Source organism: Amblyomma mixtum, chromosome 10 (assembly GCF_055824585.1).
Source record: "Amblyomma mixtum isolate Tamu chromosome 10, ASM5582458v1, whole genome shotgun sequence".
NCBI classification, from domain to species: domain Eukaryota; kingdom Metazoa; phylum Arthropoda; class Arachnida; order Ixodida; family Ixodidae; genus Amblyomma; species Amblyomma mixtum.
The window spans coordinates 185,374,294-185,394,160 of NC_143021.1; the positions used below are offsets into that span (position 1 = coordinate 185,374,294).

The 19,867-nt window shown below is 49.1% G+C and overlaps 1 protein-coding gene across 1 annotated transcript in view; it reads left to right on the top strand.

Moving 5' to 3' along the window:
* The window catches only part of LOC149327938 (multidrug resistance-associated protein 1-like), an 85,957-nt gene extending 78,962 nt beyond the window's left edge, over positions 1–6,995 (top strand). Inside the window, exons 16-18 of the mRNA XM_089565013.1 lie at positions 692–858; positions 4,735–4,929; positions 6,851–6,995. Coding sequence (XP_089421139.1) covers positions 692–858; positions 4,735–4,929; positions 6,851–6,995 — 507 coding nt within the window. The remainder of the gene's footprint in view (positions 1–691; positions 859–4,734; positions 4,930–6,850) is intronic.
* Positions 6,996–19,867: the final 12,872 nt, after the last annotated feature.

Below are 19,867 nucleotides of genomic sequence, written 5' to 3' on the forward strand. Positions count from 1 at the left end.
ATCGGGCTTTACGTGAAGCACTAGCCCGTGGACTCCTGGACCAGTAGGGGACCACCCTGGAAGATTTTTTTTTGTGTGTAATAAAGTTGTTTCCATCCATCCATCCTCTGCAATCCAAAGGTGCATATGAATGCAATCATTTTTGCATATCGCAAGATTGCACCGCAGAAATCAATATAGCCGCAGATCTCTTCTAGAGTCGTTTGTAGTTTTGTGCTCTCTACCGTTAAGATACCATCCTATTGGTTTTCTATGGAAGTCTTAACTGCTCGGTTCAAGCGCCGGACAAACATTAAAAGGAAGATTTTGCTACTCAGTGAAAGGTTAGACAATTCGCATCAGTATCTTCATAACAGTGTCTTACAATATTCCACAGTTGCCTAATAGTGAAAAGTGCTGCCCAGAAAGTTGAACTCGTAGTCCATACCGTACAGTACAATATTAGGATGTGAATGAGGTATGTTCTTTCTATAGGGGTAACTTTCACCTCTCAATCGCCCAAATTTGGTCGCATATAATTGCTATTCTTCGATTCGATGTTTCCTAAACTAATATTATCAGTGAAATATGCATTTCCATTCTTGCTGCCACTGACTGTAGGAAGTTGGCGATTTTATTCTCTACTCTATGTAGTTTAGAGGCTCCCAGCCCGGCTTCTATAAACAAATCCTTCTTTTCTTCCATAAACCAGGACCCATGCCTAACACGAGGACCCTTGCGCGACGTACTGGATCCGGCCAGAAGCCACTCTGAAGAAGATGTGTGGCGAGTGCTGGAACAAGTGCACATGAAAGGGTTCGTTGCCAATCACCCAGAGAATATATGCCTCGAAGTCGGCGACAGTGGAAGCAACCTCAGGTACCGGCCACCCCACATGCACTCACTTCCTTCGATCGTAATAGAATGTCTCAGTCATAGCACATAGGCCGACCCCGATATTTCCAGCTTGCTTTGCTGCGATTGATGGAGTTGGTTTCTGTGAAACGTCCGTGAACGCCGCAGTGGCACATTGGCATCCGCATTATTCTAATCAGGATATGCCGATCTTTTGTGGTCGGTAATGGGGGTCGAAATTTTATCTAGACTGGACTCAAAATAACGGATGTGCTCAGTCTAAGAAGCTAGATCAATCACGAATTAAAGCGGAGCCTTCCACCACGGTATCGGTGGCATCCCGTTATTTAGGCTCGGAACATGAAAATATAACAATTATTGAAGCTTCCATGCAGAAAGAGCATGCAGGAGAGGGTCGAGCACTGTATAGGAAAGAAAGGGCAGGAGGTGAGGAGTGTGGCACTAATCGCATTGGAGGAACGCACTTAAAAAATACGAGGAACTTTAGCGGCTAAAGTGGTGAAAGGCGAAAGCCTGAGTGCTGCATTCTGCTACGCGATTGTTCACTTTTCATTTTGTTGGTGCATTAATTAACTGCCAATTAATGACGCTTAAGCTTCGCCTTTAGGAGTGGAACGCGACAGCATGTTGTAGCGCTGCCACGGAGTCCAAGGAACGCCACCACCCGTTCGGCGCGATGCGTTGCCCTTTGAACGCAACGCTTTATTGAGGAAAGGAAATGGCGCAGAAATTCTCTCTCATCTCGGTGGACACCCGAACCGCGTCATACAGGAAGGGAGGTAGTGGGAGTGAAAGAAGAAAGAGGGGCCGTAATGCGGAAATGAAAATTGTATTTGAGGAAAGGAAATTACGCAGTAACTGTCTCACATATCTCAGTAGACACTAGTCGAAAATTGTATTTGAGGAAAGGAAGTTGAGCAGTAACTGCCTCACATATTTCGGTGGACACCCGTCAAAATTCGCGCGCTGTGACGTCACAACAATTTGGACCAATCTGAAACGCGGACAAATACGCCTTGCTCGTCGGTAAATTGGTTTTTGAGGAAAGGAAATGTATCTGTCTATCATATCTCGGTGGACACCTAAACCTCGCCGTAACGGGAAGGGAGGAAGATGGGAGCGAACGAAGACACCATACTCACTAGACGCACCTTTGTTCATTCCAAACCATCGAGCTGGCATGGCGGAGTGGTAGCGTGCCCGACTCGCACTCCGGAGACCGGGGTTCGATTCCCAAGCTCGGCCAATTTCCTACTCGGTTTTATTTATTTATCTGGTCTGACTAGAAAGGTTAAGCAATTCGGCAATGAACTAAACTCAGTCAAACTTACTTGGAGCATCACTATACGATCCCTTTAATTGGTTGCATGGTTAGTAGCCAAAGTACAATTGGCCCCGTTTGAAATGCGCGCACTGTGACGTCACGGCCGTTTCGACCAATTGAAAAGCGTCACATTTCTGTCGACAACTGCTGCTTACAACGATGAGACCGGGGTTCGATTCTCGAGCTCGGCCAATTTCCTACTCGGTTTTATTTATTTATCTGGTCTGACTAGAAAGGTTAAGCAATTCAGCAATTAACTAAACTCAGTCAAACTTACTTGGAGCATCACTATACGATCCCTTTAATTGGTTGCATGGTTAGTAGCCAAAGTACAATTGGCCCCGTTTGAAATGCGGGCACTGTGAGGTCACGACCGTTTCGACCAACTGAAAAGCGTGACATTTCTGTCGACAGCTCCTGCTTACAATGATGAGGTTTTCACTCTCTCTGCCCATCGAGAGTGGACGTAAGCGTGATATGCCTTCGCTTCCGACGCAGCATATTCCGGAATGGGTTATAGATGGTGTCAGCCGCAGTCTTTCGATGTGTCTAAAGCAGGCAATGTCATGTCAAACCACAGGATACAACACCACACTACACTACAGCACACCACAAGACACCACACCACACCGCATCAAACACACCAAACTACATCACACAAACCCAAAGCAAACTACCCTGCGCCACACGATCGTCTTCCCATCGATCGGCTTCCATTCGCTAATGTCAGCAATTACAGAAAACTAATTTTTGTGTATGTCAAGGGAAGGTCATAGACCTGATGCAATGAATCGATGTTGCATCTTTCTAGTGGAGATACTTGCTACGTACTTTCACCGCTTTAATTATAACTTCATGCGTAATAGCATCGCTTGATCTCTGCTAGCGCTTCGCTGTTCTTGCTCCTACTCCAAAAGCTGAATGAAATATTGTAAGAATATTTGTTGCAATGTTCGATTCTTTCATTGCCCTTTAGAATGATGGTCACTTTGGGTAGCTACACAATTATTTTTCTAGACGGTGGTAAAGCTGCAGTACTACTCGATTCGGCATCTATAAAGCAATATTCGATCAAGCTTCGATAAAGCAGCTCTGGCTTGGTAGAACTCATGAAGAGGGGGGGGTCTGTTTATGATAACAACATGGGAATGAGGACTGATTGCAGGGAGTGCTTATGTTTTCTACGCAGTCCATTGGGCCGCTTTAAGTACGTCGTGCGTTTGTAATTCATGTAGAGCTCCGCCTCGACAAACGCCTTTACCCTCCCCCTCATCCATCACTCACGGTGCCGGAGTCTCGCCTTCTTCGGCACATTCAGATGAATGCAGTTATCAACCCGTCCCGCCTCTTCCTCTATCGCTATCGATCGGACCCTTCCTGTCCCAACTGCCCCTGTATCTATGCGGACCTGACCCATTGCCTCTTCTATTGCCCGGCTGCTCAGCAGTCGGGTTCCTTCCCCCCACCCTCTCTATCCATCACCACCTGGCTCGACTGGCTTGGCGCTGAAGGGGAAGAAGAACAGCGGCTTCTGGTCGCCCAGGCGGTCGACATGCTCGGCCTATAAATTATGGTCGAATAAAAGTCTTCTACTACTACTAATTCATGTAGTGCCACAATGCGATTACTAGTATTTATATTGCCGCGAATGTTTGTAGTGCTTGTTTATTCTTCAAAAGTGCCGGTACGCCGCTTTATCGGTTTCTGATGCAAGATGCGCATAGATTTATCTCGATTGAGCGCATCCAGGCGGATGCCGACTCTACGGTGTTCCAGAGTGTTCTAGTAACTTTCCGAGTTTTATCTAGAAAGTTCAATGCCAGCTTTAAATTGAACAAGGCCGAGAGCGGCGGGCATTCTGTTCGACGATCGTCGAGCACGCTTGTTGCTATGCCGCCGCCGAGTGATTCAACTCTTGGGGGGCGCAAGTCAGCCCAAATAAGAGGTTCGTTTCCAAGAGATTCTCGCTGTTTTCCTGTTCGCCGGACGGCAGTCACCACTACGTGACAATATATCGTCGACAATAGTGCTACGACGTTGGGAGGACGACGAAGTGTGTCGAATGACGACGGCGCTGCGGTGTGCACGAGCGTGCTATTCGGCAGTCCCAGGACATCATTCCTCTGGCTAGTAGATTACCTCTACTGCATATAGTCATTACGTAACAATATAAACAAACTAACGCGCCAAAAAAATTGCTGGGTAGAATAACGATTACACCTAGTGCCATTTTTTAGCAGCGACACCACCGCTGCTCAAGGCCGGGATCGCTCTGGGTGTCAAAGATTGAAGAAAGCTCACAGTAACCAGCTGGACGCGCAACTACTTATTGAATTTCAGAAGTGCAAGATGCCGGGCTAGTTGGTAATCCATGATGAAATAACAGCGCAAGGAACGGGACGAAAACACGAAGGAAGAAGACAGCGCCCGTGTCTGTGTCTTCTTCCTTCGTGTTTTCGTCCCGTTCCTTGCGCTGTTATTTCATCATTATTGAATTTATTAGCGGTAAAACTGTAACTTCGAACACTACCTGTTTCCCGCTCACCTGACCACAGTGCTGGTCAGCGTCAGCTGGTCTGCCTCGCCCGAGCTCTGCTGCGGCGTCCGCGTGTGCTGCTACTGGACGAGGCGACGTCCAGCCTGGACGGAGACGCGGACAGGCTCATCCAGCGGACTTTGCGCCAGAGCTTCACCCACTGTACGGTGGTCACCATTGCGCACAGACTGGACACCGTGCTCGACTACGACAAGTGAGTGCGTCTGTACAGTCTTCTTTGAAACTCCCCAGGCAACGCTGTCGGCGTTGAGCAGGCAGAGCATCCTTAAATACTAAATGACTTCGAAGGGCTATTCGACAACGGCTCTCCACACCTGCTTAAGTTTATAGCCTGACAGCGATCTTGAGTTGCTCCACTAAACACCTGAAACGGAAACCGCGTGGCCTGGATATTTTCGATCGAAGTTGTATATCCACGGAAAAAAAGCTGATGAGTAATTACTGCAACAATGGGAGTGCATATGTGCCTACGTAGACCAGAATTTATGAAGCGCAATATCCCTGAGAAAATGTAATTGTCATCAGTGCCTTCGGAGGTCGTCTGTTGCATCGTATTACATGGCCATTTTTCCCCACAGCCTGGAATATTTACCCTGGTTATAGTTTTGCAAATTACACTGTGAGCCATTCAGCCTTAAACATATGTCCTGGATGGAAATAAATTGAATTCTTTTTGGGAAACCCGCATTCTGTAAGCTTGTTATGGCGACTGTACACAGAGTGCTCGAACGACAGACCCGGCAGTATATTAGCGTGATTTACGAGTGGCCTAGGGCTTGAAACAAGACCATATCGCACATCCACATTGACATGGATCGTGTTTAACTGCTCGTGCATTTAAGGGTATATAGGCCCGCCATAGAGCGGCGACTGTCCGAATAGTTGCTGGTTTCTTTGCTCGTATCTCGAATGGCCACTCTTTTGAGAGTTTGATTAGCTTAATTCTTATTTAATTTGTTGCGCCGTCAGGTGGCGTAGCTTTACAGTGAGGATTGGATGGATTATAAGAAACGATGAAAAGTTAAAAAAATAAGCTGTGGAAACATGGGAACAAGTGCATAACACAAAACAATGCCAAACAAATTGCGCTTCTACAAATGCATTAAAAGGTTTAACAATAGAATTGTAGCACCAGGAACATTTCTTTAAACAAAATAGTTGAGGTTAATTATCCCAAGAAAGAGATTTAAGAAAAGGTCTGAAAAAACTGCGTACTAGAGGAGCTGGCGGCATTGTCTGCGGGTAGAGGGTTCCAATAAACGTGTAGAGGAAGAATAAATAACATTAGAAACTGTTTCTTCAACAGTGAGTAGAATACAAGATCCCCTGGCCGTCCCTAAAATGACCATTTGGAACTCTATCGCTTGTTGGGTTCTGCATTAGTTTCTGGCATCTTTTGGTGAATAATTCTCGAGTTTGCAGGAGCAATACTTTCACTGATTGCATGCATATAGAGGCGGCACTGGAACGGCGTGTCGTTGCCTACCAGGGCTTCGTTATTTATGCTGATTCGTGTATGGGGTGGGGCGCATATGGTAGGTTCTCTCAGATCATGAATGACAGTTTACCAATATCACCCAAGAGGAAAGTACAGAGTAGCTGTATCTGACCGGTACTCACCTATGGGGCAGAAACGTGGAAGCTAACCTAGCTAGAGGGTTCAGCTTAAGTTAAGCACACCGCAGCGCGCAATGGAAATGAAAATTATAGGTGCAATGTTAAGGGACCGTAAGTGAGAAAACTGGGTGAGGGAACAAACACGGGTTAATGACATCCTTGTTGAAATCAACAGGAAGAAATAGCTTTGGGCAGGGCATGTAATGCGAAGGCAAGACAACCACTTTTCTTTAACGGTAACGGAGTGGATTCCAAGAGATGGCAAGCGTGGCAGGGGGCCGCAGAAACTTAGGTGGGCGGAAGAAATTAAGTTTCTTGCCGAGATACGGTGGCCGCAGCTGGCAAAGGATGAGGTTACTTGTAGCGACATGGGAGAGGCCTTTGCCCTGCAGCGAGCGTAGTCAGGCTGATGATGATGTGTGTCTGTGTGGAACATATGACATGTGGTAATCTGTCCTCATCCTTTGATGCCCTCTGCTGCCCTCATTTTCTCCCAGGATCCTGGTGATGCACAGTGGTCGGGTCGTGGAATTTGGCCACACAAGTGACCTCGCCTCAGATGAGCGCTCTGCTTTCCACGCCTTGCTGCGAGGGGCGGGGCTGGCACCGGCCGCTGCTGCTCCAAAGATTGCCAGCGTCTAAGCAACTGCGTTAAATCTTGTCCCGTGCGGTGGCGTTATTCTGAAAGCCAGGTTAAGATAAGTCGGGATGAGTCGGGATAAGTTCTACCTGAAACAAGCATTAAGGACGAAAACATCCTAAAATTTATTCTGGCCTCCAGTTAGTTTTATAAAATGAACGAAGAGTACTTAGAGGGGCCTATATGCAAAAGAATAGAAAATTCATAGTGGCTGACTAGGTTTTATGAAATCTATTTGCAGGACTTATACGAGGTACAGGCAACGGAATATAGAATTAATATTCGACACTTTTGGCAACACCTACTGAAGTACAAACCTACACACTTGGCACTGCCCCGGCGCGCCTATCCTCGTTTAACCCTTTCGCCGCTAGCTTAGGAACACTATCGGTGGTGTGGCGGTAAGGTATACCTAATAAGGAAATCGTTTGCTCCATCATTTTATTTCAAGAACTATATATTTTCTCTTATCTATGTTATCATCACAATGCGCTTGTATGTGCTGAGTGCGGAGGTGCCGACGAAAAGAGAGGGTGCAAAAGTGAAGATATTGAAGAGTGGTTTATTGGCACGTTGAAGTGCCGGCAACGAAGACCCGGGCGCAAGTCGTCTAGGAACCAGCGAGGCGAGAGCCCGGCACACAAGCGGCAGTTCTCCAGCACGAGCCTTTCACGGGCGGCGCTAGCGCTTCGTCGTCGTTGGTGGCGGTGCGGAATCATCATCTTCATTCCAACTGCTACGGCGGAAAGAGGGAGCCATCCTGGCGACTCAAGGCGAGGAGACGACGAGAGGGCTGTAATAAGGCTTCAAGCGGCTGACATGAACGACGTCGCGACCACGGCGGCGATGGTCCAAAGAAGGTGTCACCGGTTCGATGATATAGTTCACTGGTGACGTACGCTCTAAGATGCGGTAAGGACCAATGTGCTTGGCCGAAAATTTGGACGCAGCCGGAACAGAGAGCCAGACCAATGATCCAGTGGAGAAGTGTGTAGCGGGCGTGTCTTGGTCCGACTCATGTTTCCGGAGCCCTTGACGTTCGGCGGTGAAGGAGCGAGCCAACTGGCGGCACTGCTCAGCATGGCGGCCGGGTAATGTCAGAAATGGAAGTATATTCTGAGCTGTCGGGGTTGCAGGGAAGGATTGTGTCCAGCAGACAGGAAGGCTCGCGCCCAAATAAAAGAAAGAATGGGGAAAAGCCGGTGGTTCCCTTAGCGAAAAGAGGATGTGCTAAAAATGCATTTCAAACGTATTGTATTAATTTCATATTTATTTCGCATTTTTTTGTCCCTATGCTTAAACTGAAATACGAATGCTTTCTAAGTATACTAGGAATAATATTTTAAACGTTCTTAAAAATACGTGAAAAGTACATTTTTGCCCGCTTAGCATATTTATAATGCATTAAAAATATAATAAAAATATACATTAGAAATATACTAAAAATATACATTTAATACATTAAAAATGTGTTTACTCGGGCTTAAAAAAAGTCTACTGGGCGGCTCCATGGAATGACACGGGTTAATTCATCAACTGGAGAACAAATCGTATACGGGTATTTATCATTAATCAACAGGAGTCTGATATTATAAGGTCACGTGATTGACTGGGAACGGCAGATACCTACATACAGCATACCAAGACGACAGCGACAAAGCAAACAACAAATCCAACGACAAGCGCTATACTTGGCTTGCCGTATATATACCCAGCGAAAGCGACGCACTATTTTGCACGGTGATACCTTTTTTTGCGCAAATACTGTGGGCTTCCAAATTATCGCAGAAATACCCTGCTGGTCGCGTTCGAATCTGGGATTAATTGAGAACGGAATTGCTAGTTGAAACTTGTGTCAGGCACAGGTCAGGAGTCGAACTGTCAACCAACAGATACATGGGCGTGTAAGGGAGCCGGTCTGCCCTGCCACACGGGGTCCTTTCCGCTGGCTTATTCGGACCCAGAAGTACCCAAGGCGCTTTTGCTGGTATAATGCTATCACGTTCTCACACGGAAATGTTCGAATGACATTGAGTGGAATGGCATTCGAGAATAGGAATGACATTCGGACTCGATGGACTGCCGCGTTGCTGCACGACAATTTCGAAACGCATTCGAAAGCCTCAGCTCGTTTTCAGTGTACAGCGACGACGACGACGGCGGTCACACTAGTCCGACAACGACAGTATATATCACGCTGAACAACAGCATGTAATTATAGTGAAATATCTAGTTTACTATAATATGATTCTAGAGGGACACGTTTTTCAGGCCAACGACACCGACGAATCCGGTCGGCGGTGGGACGGTCAGCCTTGTCGGCGGCTGAGCGAGAGCACGGTGATGAGGCGGCGGTGTGTGCATGCTCGAGCTTCTAAATGAGCGAAACGAACGGCTATATTTCACGTGTGCATACCTGAACACTCACCAGCGATAAGCGCTTGCCAAATCAGTTTCAATCGACGACGGCTCTGTTCCCTTCCGCGACGACTAGGCCCAGCGAGTTCGCAGGGTTGGTTCTGTGATTTCGGCGGTTGTGAAGAGCGAATCACAAGCTTTAGCGAATGCAAATGGTCACCAGGTGTAGTTTCGGCAACAGTGACCTGAAATCAACTATTGCTTACATCGCAGGGCACGCGTACGATGAACGGGAATCGCCGGTGTGACCCAGACTGCCGAGCCGTGCTTTACGGCCAGCAGCAGTCGTCGCCGTCGCTAGCTTGTGGATAACAACTTAGGCCGTTTCAGTTAAAGCGAACAGTCGCCATACATACTTCTGGATAAAGTAGTTTAAAAAAAAGTACTGGTCACGTCGGAGAAAGCCGGGACAAGAAGCGAGAAGCGCCAGTCCTGCGCGATGCCAACAACCCGGCTTTCTCAGGTGTGCGATCGCATCATCGCTTCCCACACATTGTAGCACTGCGTAAACAATCATGAGTACAACCAGCAAAAAAGAAAACAGATTGTTTATTAGAACCAAAGCGCAGATTGCGTTTTATGTTATGTAAACAAGCGATGTAAACAACAGTATGAGTGCAGTCGTCCTCATCGGCGCACTCCCGGGGAAATTTCATGCTGACGCGGTTAATATTCATTGGCGTAATATTATCTTCAAGCACTCCCTTAGACAGAACACATGTAGCATCGTTAGATGACATTCGGCTGGAAGGCATTTGAAGCGCCCGTGTAGCAGGGTTATAAGTGGTGATCACCTTCCTGCTAGAAGTTACCATAAACGAAAGGATGACAAGAAAGGGAAAGTTTTCACTCTTCGCTGAAACGTCATTTCGAGCCCTAGATTGTTCCACGGTAGCTTGAAGTGTAATGCAAATATGTTTACGCGGACAACCCATTTGTTAGAATTTAAATATACTTCAGACGGATTAATTGCGTATTTACGAAAGTACACTTTAAATAGATGGCCAGCACCAAAATGCGATGTCCCGAAACTCGATTTTGAGCATTAGATTGTTCAACGACAGCTTGTAGTGCGCTGCAAATATGCTAATGCGGACTGCCAATTTGCTAGAATTTCAGTGTTCTTTGGACGAATTAATTACGTATTTACGGAAGTACACTTCAAATACATTGACGACACACAAATGCCATTTCCCGAAACACGATTTCGAGCACTCGACTGTTCATGGCAGCTAGAAGTGTGCAAAGACGTTTAAAAGGACTGCCCGTTTGTTAGGATTGAAATATATTTCGGATGAATTAATTTCATATTTACGAAAGTTCACTTTTAATACATTGACAAGATGCTAAAACTGCATACATATACGTTTACAAGGGCTGCCCGTTTTCTAAAATTGAAGTATACTTTCGATGAATTAATTTCATATTTCCGAAAATACACTTTTAATACACTCACAAGATGCTAAAACTGCATGCATATTTTTTCATGTATTTGAAAAGTGCTCGAAGTATGCTTTAAGTGAGGTATTTTTGGCACATTTTAAAAATATATTTCGAATACCAAGCATGAAATTTCAGAAACGTATTTCCTACATATTTTTAGTGCATTCATGAATACAAAATATGTTTAAAATACATTTTAAATAGACCTCCGTATATTCCAAACGTATTAGTTTTTGCTAAGGGTTGCCTGGGATGCGGTGTTATATGCATAGGTCACGAACGGAAGGACTTGATCCCAATTAGAGCTGTCGGAGCTAATGTACATGGCGATCATGTCCCCAAGAGTACGGTTGAATCGTTCGGTGAGGCCGTTGGTTTGGGGGTGGTAAGCGGTAGTGGTACGGTGGACTGAGTGGCACGCATCGAGAAGCTCGCGAACAACTTCAGACAAGAAAACACGGCCGCGGTCACTGAGAAGTTCTCGCGGAGCGCCGTGACGCAGGACGAAGTGATGAAGAAGGAAGAAGGCGACGTCGCGAGCAGTAGCCGCAGGTAGGGCAGTGGTCTCAGCATACCGAGTGAGGTGGTCCACGGCGACTATAATCCATCGATTCCCGGCGGTCGTGAAGGGGAGCGGCCCATATAGGTCGATGCCCACACGATCGAAAGGGCGAGCCGGGCACGGTAATGGCTGTAACGGGGCAGTCGAGGGTCGAGGTGACGACTTCCGCTGCTGACAGGCTGTGCAGGAGCGAACGTATCGACGAACAAAGTTGTACATGCCCCGCCAGTAGTACTTCTGGCGTAGCCGCTCGTAGGTTTTTAGCGATCCAGCGTGAGCGCTTTGAGGGTCGGCGTGGTAGTGCGCACAGATCTCAGACCGAAGATGGCGGGGAATCACGAGGAGCCACTTTCGGCCGTCCGGACGATAGTTGCGGCGGTACAGGAGATCATCGCGGATGGCGAAATGGGAAGCTTGGCGACGAAGGGCCCGAGGGAAGGAGGACGTAGAGTGCGCACGTAGGGCATCCAGCAAGGAAGAAATCCATGGATCCTGGCGTTGTTGATTGGGCATGTCGATAGCAGTGAGCGCTGTGAGTGGGGAATCAGATACGAGGGAAGAGGGCGCAGGAGAGGGCAGTGGCGAGCGTGACAAGGCGTCGGCGTCGGAGTGCTTGCGGCCCGACCGGTAGACAACGGTAACATCGAATTCCTGAAGACGGAGTGCCCAGTGGCCAAGGCGTCCTGAGGGATCTTTGAGGGAGGCCAACCAACACAAAGCGTGGTGATCAGTAACGACGGTGAACGGGCGGCCATATAAGTAAGGGCGGAATTTTGTGAGAGCCCACACTACGGCCAGACACTCCTTTTCAGTCACGCTGTAGTTCGACTCTGCTTTGGTGAGAGCACGGCTGGCGTACGCAACAACGTATTCAGAAAATTCGGGCTTGCGCTGGGCCAGGACAGCACCGAGGCGAATTCCGCTTGCGTCGGTGTGCACCTCAGTAGGAGCACTGGGGTCATAGTGCCGAAGAATAGGGGGTGAAGTAAGACGATGACGGAGCGCAGCAAAAGCTTCATCGCAGGCAGAGTCCCACGTAGACAGGTCGGCGGGACCATTGAGGAGTTTCGTAAGGGGCGCGACGATAGAGGCGAAATTAGGGACAAAGCGCCGAAAATAGGAGCAGAGGCCCACAAATCGGCGCACCTGTTTCGTAGAGGTCGGTTTAGGGAATTCAGCCACAGCCCGGAGTTTGTCAGGATCAGGTAGGACGCCATCTTTCGATACGAGGTGGCCGAGTATTGTCAGTTGCCAGGCACCAAAGTGACATTTCTTGAGGTTAAGCTGAAGGCCAGCACGGGTGAGGCAGCTCAATATCTGGCGCAAGCGCTGGAGATGCGTCGGAAAATCGGTCGAAAACACAACAACATCATCCAAGTAGCAGAGACAAATGTTCCACTTGAGCCCGCGCAGTACATTGTCCATCATTCGTTCGAACGTGGCGGGAGCGTTACACAGACCGAATGGCATTACAGTGAATTCATATAGGCCGTCAGTGGTAACGAATGCCGTTTTAGGACGGTCGGACTCAGACATCGGCACTTAATAGCCGGAACGGAGATCCAGAGAGGAGAAGAATTCGGCGCCTAGCAAGCAGTCTAGGGCGTCGTCAATACGGGGTAGCGGGTAGACGTCTTTGCGCGTAATTTTGTTGAGCCGGCGATAGTCCACGCAAAATCGTATCGAGCCATCCTTCTTCTTCACCAGCACCACTGGGGATGACCAAGGACTGGCAGATGGCTGAATAATGTCGCGTTGTAGCATCGTCCACTTGCTCAGCGATGAGGCGGCGCTCGGGAAGTGACACACGGTAGGGGCGCTGGCGGAGAGGTGTATGGGTACCGGTTTCAATGTGGTGCTCGACATTGGTCGCACGGCCCAAAGAAGAGGACTGGTGGTCAAACGATGAGCGAAACTGGTTGAGCAGGGCGAGAAGCTGCGCGTGTTGAGCTGTGTCGAGGGCGGGGTCAATAGAGCGGTCGAAAATGTCCGAAGGCAGTGGGTGATCGGGAGTAGGGCCACGTGGGGTGAGGGCAGCGATGTCGGGACTGGAGGACGTCACATCGGTGTCCAAGGAAGTGATCAAGGTAACAGTTTCAAAATGGCCAAGGCACTCGCCACGGAGCAGGGAGAGGTCAGAGAAGGAGGTGTTAGAGACGAGGATGGCGGCAGTACCATGTTGAATGTCGATGACGGCGAAGGGAACAGAGAGGCGTCGGCGAGAAGCAAGGATGGGGGAAGGCGTGAAGAGAACGGTGGCGTCAGAAACAGAGGCGGCGCAAACAGGGACAAGCACAGCACTGTCAGGGGGAATGTGAGTGTCCTCGGCGACAACAAACTTAGCATCACGGCGAATCGAAGGCTCGTCGAAGGGCGCATCACAGAGCGTAGAAAAGACGACATGCGCACGGGCGCAGTCAATGACGGCGCTGTGGCGGGATAGAAAATCCCAGCCAAGGATGACGTCATGGGAGCTTGCACGGAGAACTAAAAATTCGACAACATATAAAACATCGGCGATGACTACGCGTGCTGTGCAAGCGGAAGACGGATGAACGGGCTCGGCGCTAGCTGTACGGAGGGAGAGTCCAGAAGATGGGGTGGTAACTTTTCGAAGCGAACGGCAGAAGTTTTCGTTAATGACAGAAACGGAGGCCCCAGTGTCCACAAGCGCAAGTGTCTTGACGCCGTCTACAAACACGTCAAGAAGATTCGGCGGTGAAAGGCGAGGACTTAAGCAGGGCGATGATAGCGCAGTTCGTGCCCCAGGAACTGCGGCTGCTAGTTTTCCGAGTCAGCGGGGACGGGGCGACGCCTCATGGGCGGCAAGGAGCGGCGGCGAGGGGAGGGCGAGCGGTGGGAAACGTAGGGCTGGCGACCAAGCGCGCGGTCAGGTGAGGTCCCCTGATGCGGTGGTTCGAAAGGTGCGCGAAAGGTGCGATCTGTATCGCGGTAGTCCGGCAGGGGGTGGAGAGGCGCAGGCAGAGTACGTCGACATAGGCGAGCGACGTGGCCTGGAAAACCGCAGGCGTAGCAGATCGGTCGGTTGTGAGCCGTGCGCCAGGGATTGTAGGCAGCGGGCGCGAAACGCTGTCGGGAAACAACAGGCGCAGGCACCGCAGGAGGAGCATAGGCATAGGCCTGCGGCCGCGGTGGTCTTCTGACAGCCTCGGCATACGTGAGAGGCACGGGTGCGGGCGCAGGCGGCACGCTTACTGGAGGGTCGTAGCTTAACGGGGCGGCAACTGGGGTGGGCTGGATCGGGAGCAGACCGGCCTGGGGAGCCAAAGGTGCCGGTTGCCGAAGACCAGGAAGTGCATCGGCGACCTCCTGCGTGATGGCATTCCGGATCTCAGGACTGAGGACGGGCGGTGACGGGTGTGGGTTTGATATGAGCGATAGCTGCCGGGCGACCTCTTCCCGCACGAAGTCTTTGATTGTGGCTAGCAAGTCGTGGTTGATGCCCAGGCCGGAGATGGAGTCGGCAGGCGGGGAAGGGCGACGAGCGCAAAGACGTTGCTTACGCAACTCGTCAAAACTTTGGCACAGTGTATAAACCGAGGCGAAGGTGGTGGGGCTCTTCGCCAGCAACATCTGAAAAGCGTCGTCGTCGATGCCTTTCAGGACGTGCTTAATCTTGTCAGCTTCGGACATAGCCGGATCAACACGCTTGCATAGGTCAACTACATCTTCAATGTAGCTCGTGAAAGTCTCGTCCTTGTGCTGAGCTCGGACACGCAGGCTTTGCTCAGCGCGCAGTTTCCGGACGGCGGGACGGCCGAAAACCTCCGCAAGTGTGCTCTTGAAAACGGTCCAGGTGGGGATGTCGGCCTCGTGGTTTCGGAACCACAGGTTCGCTACGTCGCTCAGGTAGTATATAATTTTGGTCAGTTTGACGCTGTCATCCCAATTGTTATGGCGGCTCACCCGTTCGTATGATTCCAGCCAATCTTCTACATCCTGGTCGCTGTGGCCGCTGAAAACAGCGGGGTCGCGCTGCCGGACGGCACCAGAGCAGATTACGGGCTGCGGCGGGGGGGGGGGCGGGCTGTTGACTGGTCTTGGACATCGGGATGGTGCGGCTGCGAAGGTCCACGGTGATGGGGAACGGTGAACGCAGCAACCTCCACCAATATATTCTTTTGTTCTGTCCTAAAGCGGAAAAAGGCACTTTGTGGCTGCTTTTATTGTTGATAAACAGGGAGGAGAGGAAGTCTGAGTAAACATGCTGAACTTGCACGCATGAAATAACAGACGATGATGATGAATCACAGCAGACGAAAAGGGCTACCTAACGCCTTAAACGGCCAAAAGGGAAATTAAAGTAGGCGCAGGCCGCTTCATGGGACCCATCCATCTGCAGGCCACTAGTTCGCAATCAGACTGCACGCAACGGATGCGCATGCGCAGAACGCTGTGTCTCTAGCTGAGTTTTGCACCCGAAGCACGCTACCAAACATGCGGACGCTATGGGCACTTAAAGGCTGCGTTAACATGGCGGCGGGCTGCTCGCCTGTTTCGGAGCAAATAGATGTCGCCACTGCATTCTTCGGCCTGGTTTCTGGCTCTTAATGGTGGCGTCCACTTTATTTCGCACACACTCACCGATATATGTCATACTTATACTGATGTACGAGAAAATAAAGAGTTGGTAATCAGCGCCTGTCCTCTGTTGTGCGTTCCATTTGTGTCCTCGTTATTTCGCGCTGGGTTAATCTGTCCAGTAAATGAGTTAGACAGGCAGAGCGGGAACGGTGGGTTTAAAAATGATCATGCAGAAAACCAAAGTAATGTTCAACAGACCAGCAAGGAACCGCAGTTCGCAATTGGTAGCGAGGTGACAGAAGTAGTAAGAGAATATGTCTACTTTAGGGCAGGTAGTGACCTCTGATCCGGATCATGAGAGGCAAATAACTAGAAGGATAAGAATGGGGCGGAGCGCATATGGCAGGTTCTCTGAGATCATGAATGACAGTTTACCAATAACCTTCAAGAGAAAAGTATACAGTAGCTGTATCTTACCGGTGCTCACCTATGGGGTGTAAACGTGGAGGCTAACGAAGAGGGTTCAGCTTAAGGACAATGCAGCCAGCTATGGAAAGAAAAATGATAGGTGTAACGTTAAGAGATCGGAAGCGGGCAAAGTTCGTGAGGGAACAAATACGGGTTAATGATATCCTAGTCGAAATCAAGGGGGGAAAATGGGCTTGGGCAGGGCATGTAATGCGAAGGCAAGATAACCGCTGGTCCTTAAGTGTAACGCAGTGGATTCCAAGAGAAGCCAAGCGTAGCAGGGGGCGGCAGAAAGTTAGGTGGGCGGATGAGATAAGAAGTTTGCGGGGATCAGTGGCCGCAACTGTCCAAGGACAGGGTTAATTGGAGAGACATGGGAGAGGCCTTTGCCCTGCAGTGGGTGTAGTCAGGCTAAAGATGATGATGAATCTGTTCAACTAGCCCAGCCAAAATGCTGACCAACCTTAGGTCATGGCACCAGCAATTACTGGCCCATTTCTGTTACAGACTACTTCGCCACTTTTAAGCTGTTAAGCCTAATAGACGCAGCCTACGCTATTGTGATAGCAGCGAGCGCCATCTGACGAAGTAGTTCCCTAGATTTGTGCCAGCTTGTAATTTTTTGTCGTGATCATTGTTTTTCGTCTTGATCAAACAAAAGCTTATAATTCAATAAAACGTTCATCAACACAGCGCTCATCGTATAGCTAATATTTATTCGAAAATGAGTAACTGGGGAATTATTTAATGGTTTCAGTACGTGCGACAGCATTTTAACCTTATTTATTTATTTGGAATACTGCTAACCCTTCAGGGGGCTTGCTGCAGGTAGAAAATAGAATAAGAACGAAAAAAAATACAAATTTCAAGAGTGCAAAATATGACAATAAAGAAATTTCCCTGCCAAGCTAGAAGAAACGTAACGCAAGAAGGTTTACAATCCAAGAATGTAGAAAAACAGTTAAAAGGATTACGCCGGAATCAGACAAAAGAATTCGTGCGCTTTCTTGCGCTGTGTGATGTCAGTGCACATTAAATGTGCCCAGGTGGTCGAAATCCTTCGAAACACCCCTCACACGCTCAGGAGTTTCTGTACAGGTGTTATAGGTTATTTAAAAGGAACGCCGTGCAAGCAATATCGACTGACCCCGGTTGCCGCGCTTCGATGGAGGTGGAACGCAAAAGGCGCCTGTGTGCTGTGCGATGTCAGTGCATGTTAAAGATCCCCAGGTGGTCGGAATTATTCCGGAGACCTCCACTACGCCACCTCTTTCTCTCTTTCATCTGTCACTCCCACCTTCTTCCCTTTCCTTAAAGCGCAGTTCAGGGGTCCACCGAGATAGGTGGGATAGATACTGTGGCATACTCTTTCTTTCATCTGTCACTCCCACCTTCTTCCCTTTCCTTAAAGCGCAGTTCAGGGGTCCACCGAGATAGGTGGGATAGATACTGTGCCATTTCCTTTACCAATTTATTCATGTTGTTTTAGAAACAGAGCGTGTACGCGTGCTCTCGCTAGATTCCGCGATTTACTTTGTATAGCGCTTCCGTAAATTGTGAATTTTAATAATTTGTAGCGGTTAACGTCTCGAAGCGACACACGGGCTTCAAGGCATACTATATTAGGCGACTACAGAGTCATTGTGACCACTTAAAATTCTTAACGTGCTGTGACATTGTACTCAACATGGCCGCCAGCGTAGTGATTATTTTTTTGTGCATTACAGCTGTAACTGTTCTTCTGATTTCGTTTGCTCTTTATCGCAACATCGTGCTTGTTTCAAGGTAAGCCTCTGCACTATATGGGCAGGCCGGATGAAATCACGCTGGTGTTTGGTGTTCCGCTGAGGGTAGAGCTGAGTGGCGAGGGGTTATTCACACCAAGCGTAACAGCCTAGTAGACGACGCTTGCCCCTGCAGCGGTGTACGAGTATCGGCGCATGCCGTAGACCTTGCCCTGTTTCCGATTTGGTCTGCTCCTGCGCAGCTTTTCCGGGTGGGCGACGCTCTCCGGATATTATTAAATGAGTTAGCCGACGCTGACGCAGCGATCGAATATCGATTGTTAACACCCCTTACACAGGTTGCCGGTTCGAAACCCTGCCGGGAGCTAGGCTTTGACTTAACTAATAAGTTTATGCTTAACGAAACGCGAAATTATATGCCACCACCCCGAACCATCTGCGGCAAACGGTTCAGCCCCAATGTTCATATGCAGATTCATAAAGCCGTGGAATTGGGGTACTTAGGTCGCCGGTTCGAATCTGTGCCGCGAGCTAGGGTCTAACTTGACTAGTATGTTTATGCTACACAAAACGCTGAATCGTATGACAACATCCGGAACATTATGCGGCAAACTGTTGGGCCGCAAATTGGGTCGCTCCTCTGTATCCTCTAGTAATAAAGTTATTATCCTCTGGTAATAAAGGTAATGAATTAGTCGGGACTAATTGGCGCGTCTTTGATGCCTGCCAGACAGGGATATATGTATACTGGATCCAAATAGTTTGGTTTGGAGTTGTGCTGCTCGGTAATCAGGCCACCTGCTGTTATTTTATTCCATCATGAAACAACCTCGGTCACTGTCCCAACTACTGTGCTATGACTTGCGTTATAACGCGTAACGCTGAGACCCGAAACTCGAGAAATAGAGCTTAACGCTCTAATACAGTGCCGTTGCTATGCAGGCCGCAAGCTTGGATTCTATCCGTCGAATGAGCATAAATCGGAGGCTTGAAACGCAACCAGTAGAGGTAACGCTCTCAAAACTGGAGGGCTGTTTACACCATAGCACTCAGCGACGTTAATCTATCGGTAAGCTTTTTTTCGCCCACTACACATGGTTCTGGCTCGAGACGACAGCGTAGGCGTACGATCTCGCGATCGCGCTACAACGCAGTCAGCCCCTTTTTTTATTTTCAAGTTGCTTTTAACAAACCAATTTTTCTTTCAATGTAGTAGAAAAGTAGTAGTAGAGTAGTAGAAGACCTTTATTCGGCCAAAATTTACAGGCCGAGCATGTCGGCCGCCTGGGCGACCAGAAGTCGCTGTTCGTCCTCCCCTTCGATGCCAAGCCAGTTGAGCCAGGTGGTGATGGATAAAGAAGGTAGGCGGTAGGAACCCGACTGCTGAGCAGCCGGGCAATAGAAGAGGCAATGGGCAAGGTCCGCATACATACAGAAGCAGTTGGGGCAGGAAGGATCCGATCGATAGCGATAGAGAAAGGGGCGAGACGGGGTGAGGACTGCATTCATTTGAATGTGCCGAGGAAAGCGAGCCTCCGGCACCGTAACTGATGGATGAGGGGGAGGGTAAAGGCGTTTGTCGAGGCGGAGCTCGAGGTAGACATCTTGTATGGTGCGGCGAAGGGTGAGTCTCCCACCGTCCTCCGACGGCTTGGGCCAGGGGATCAACGGTGCCCGGAAAAGTGTGTCGCGG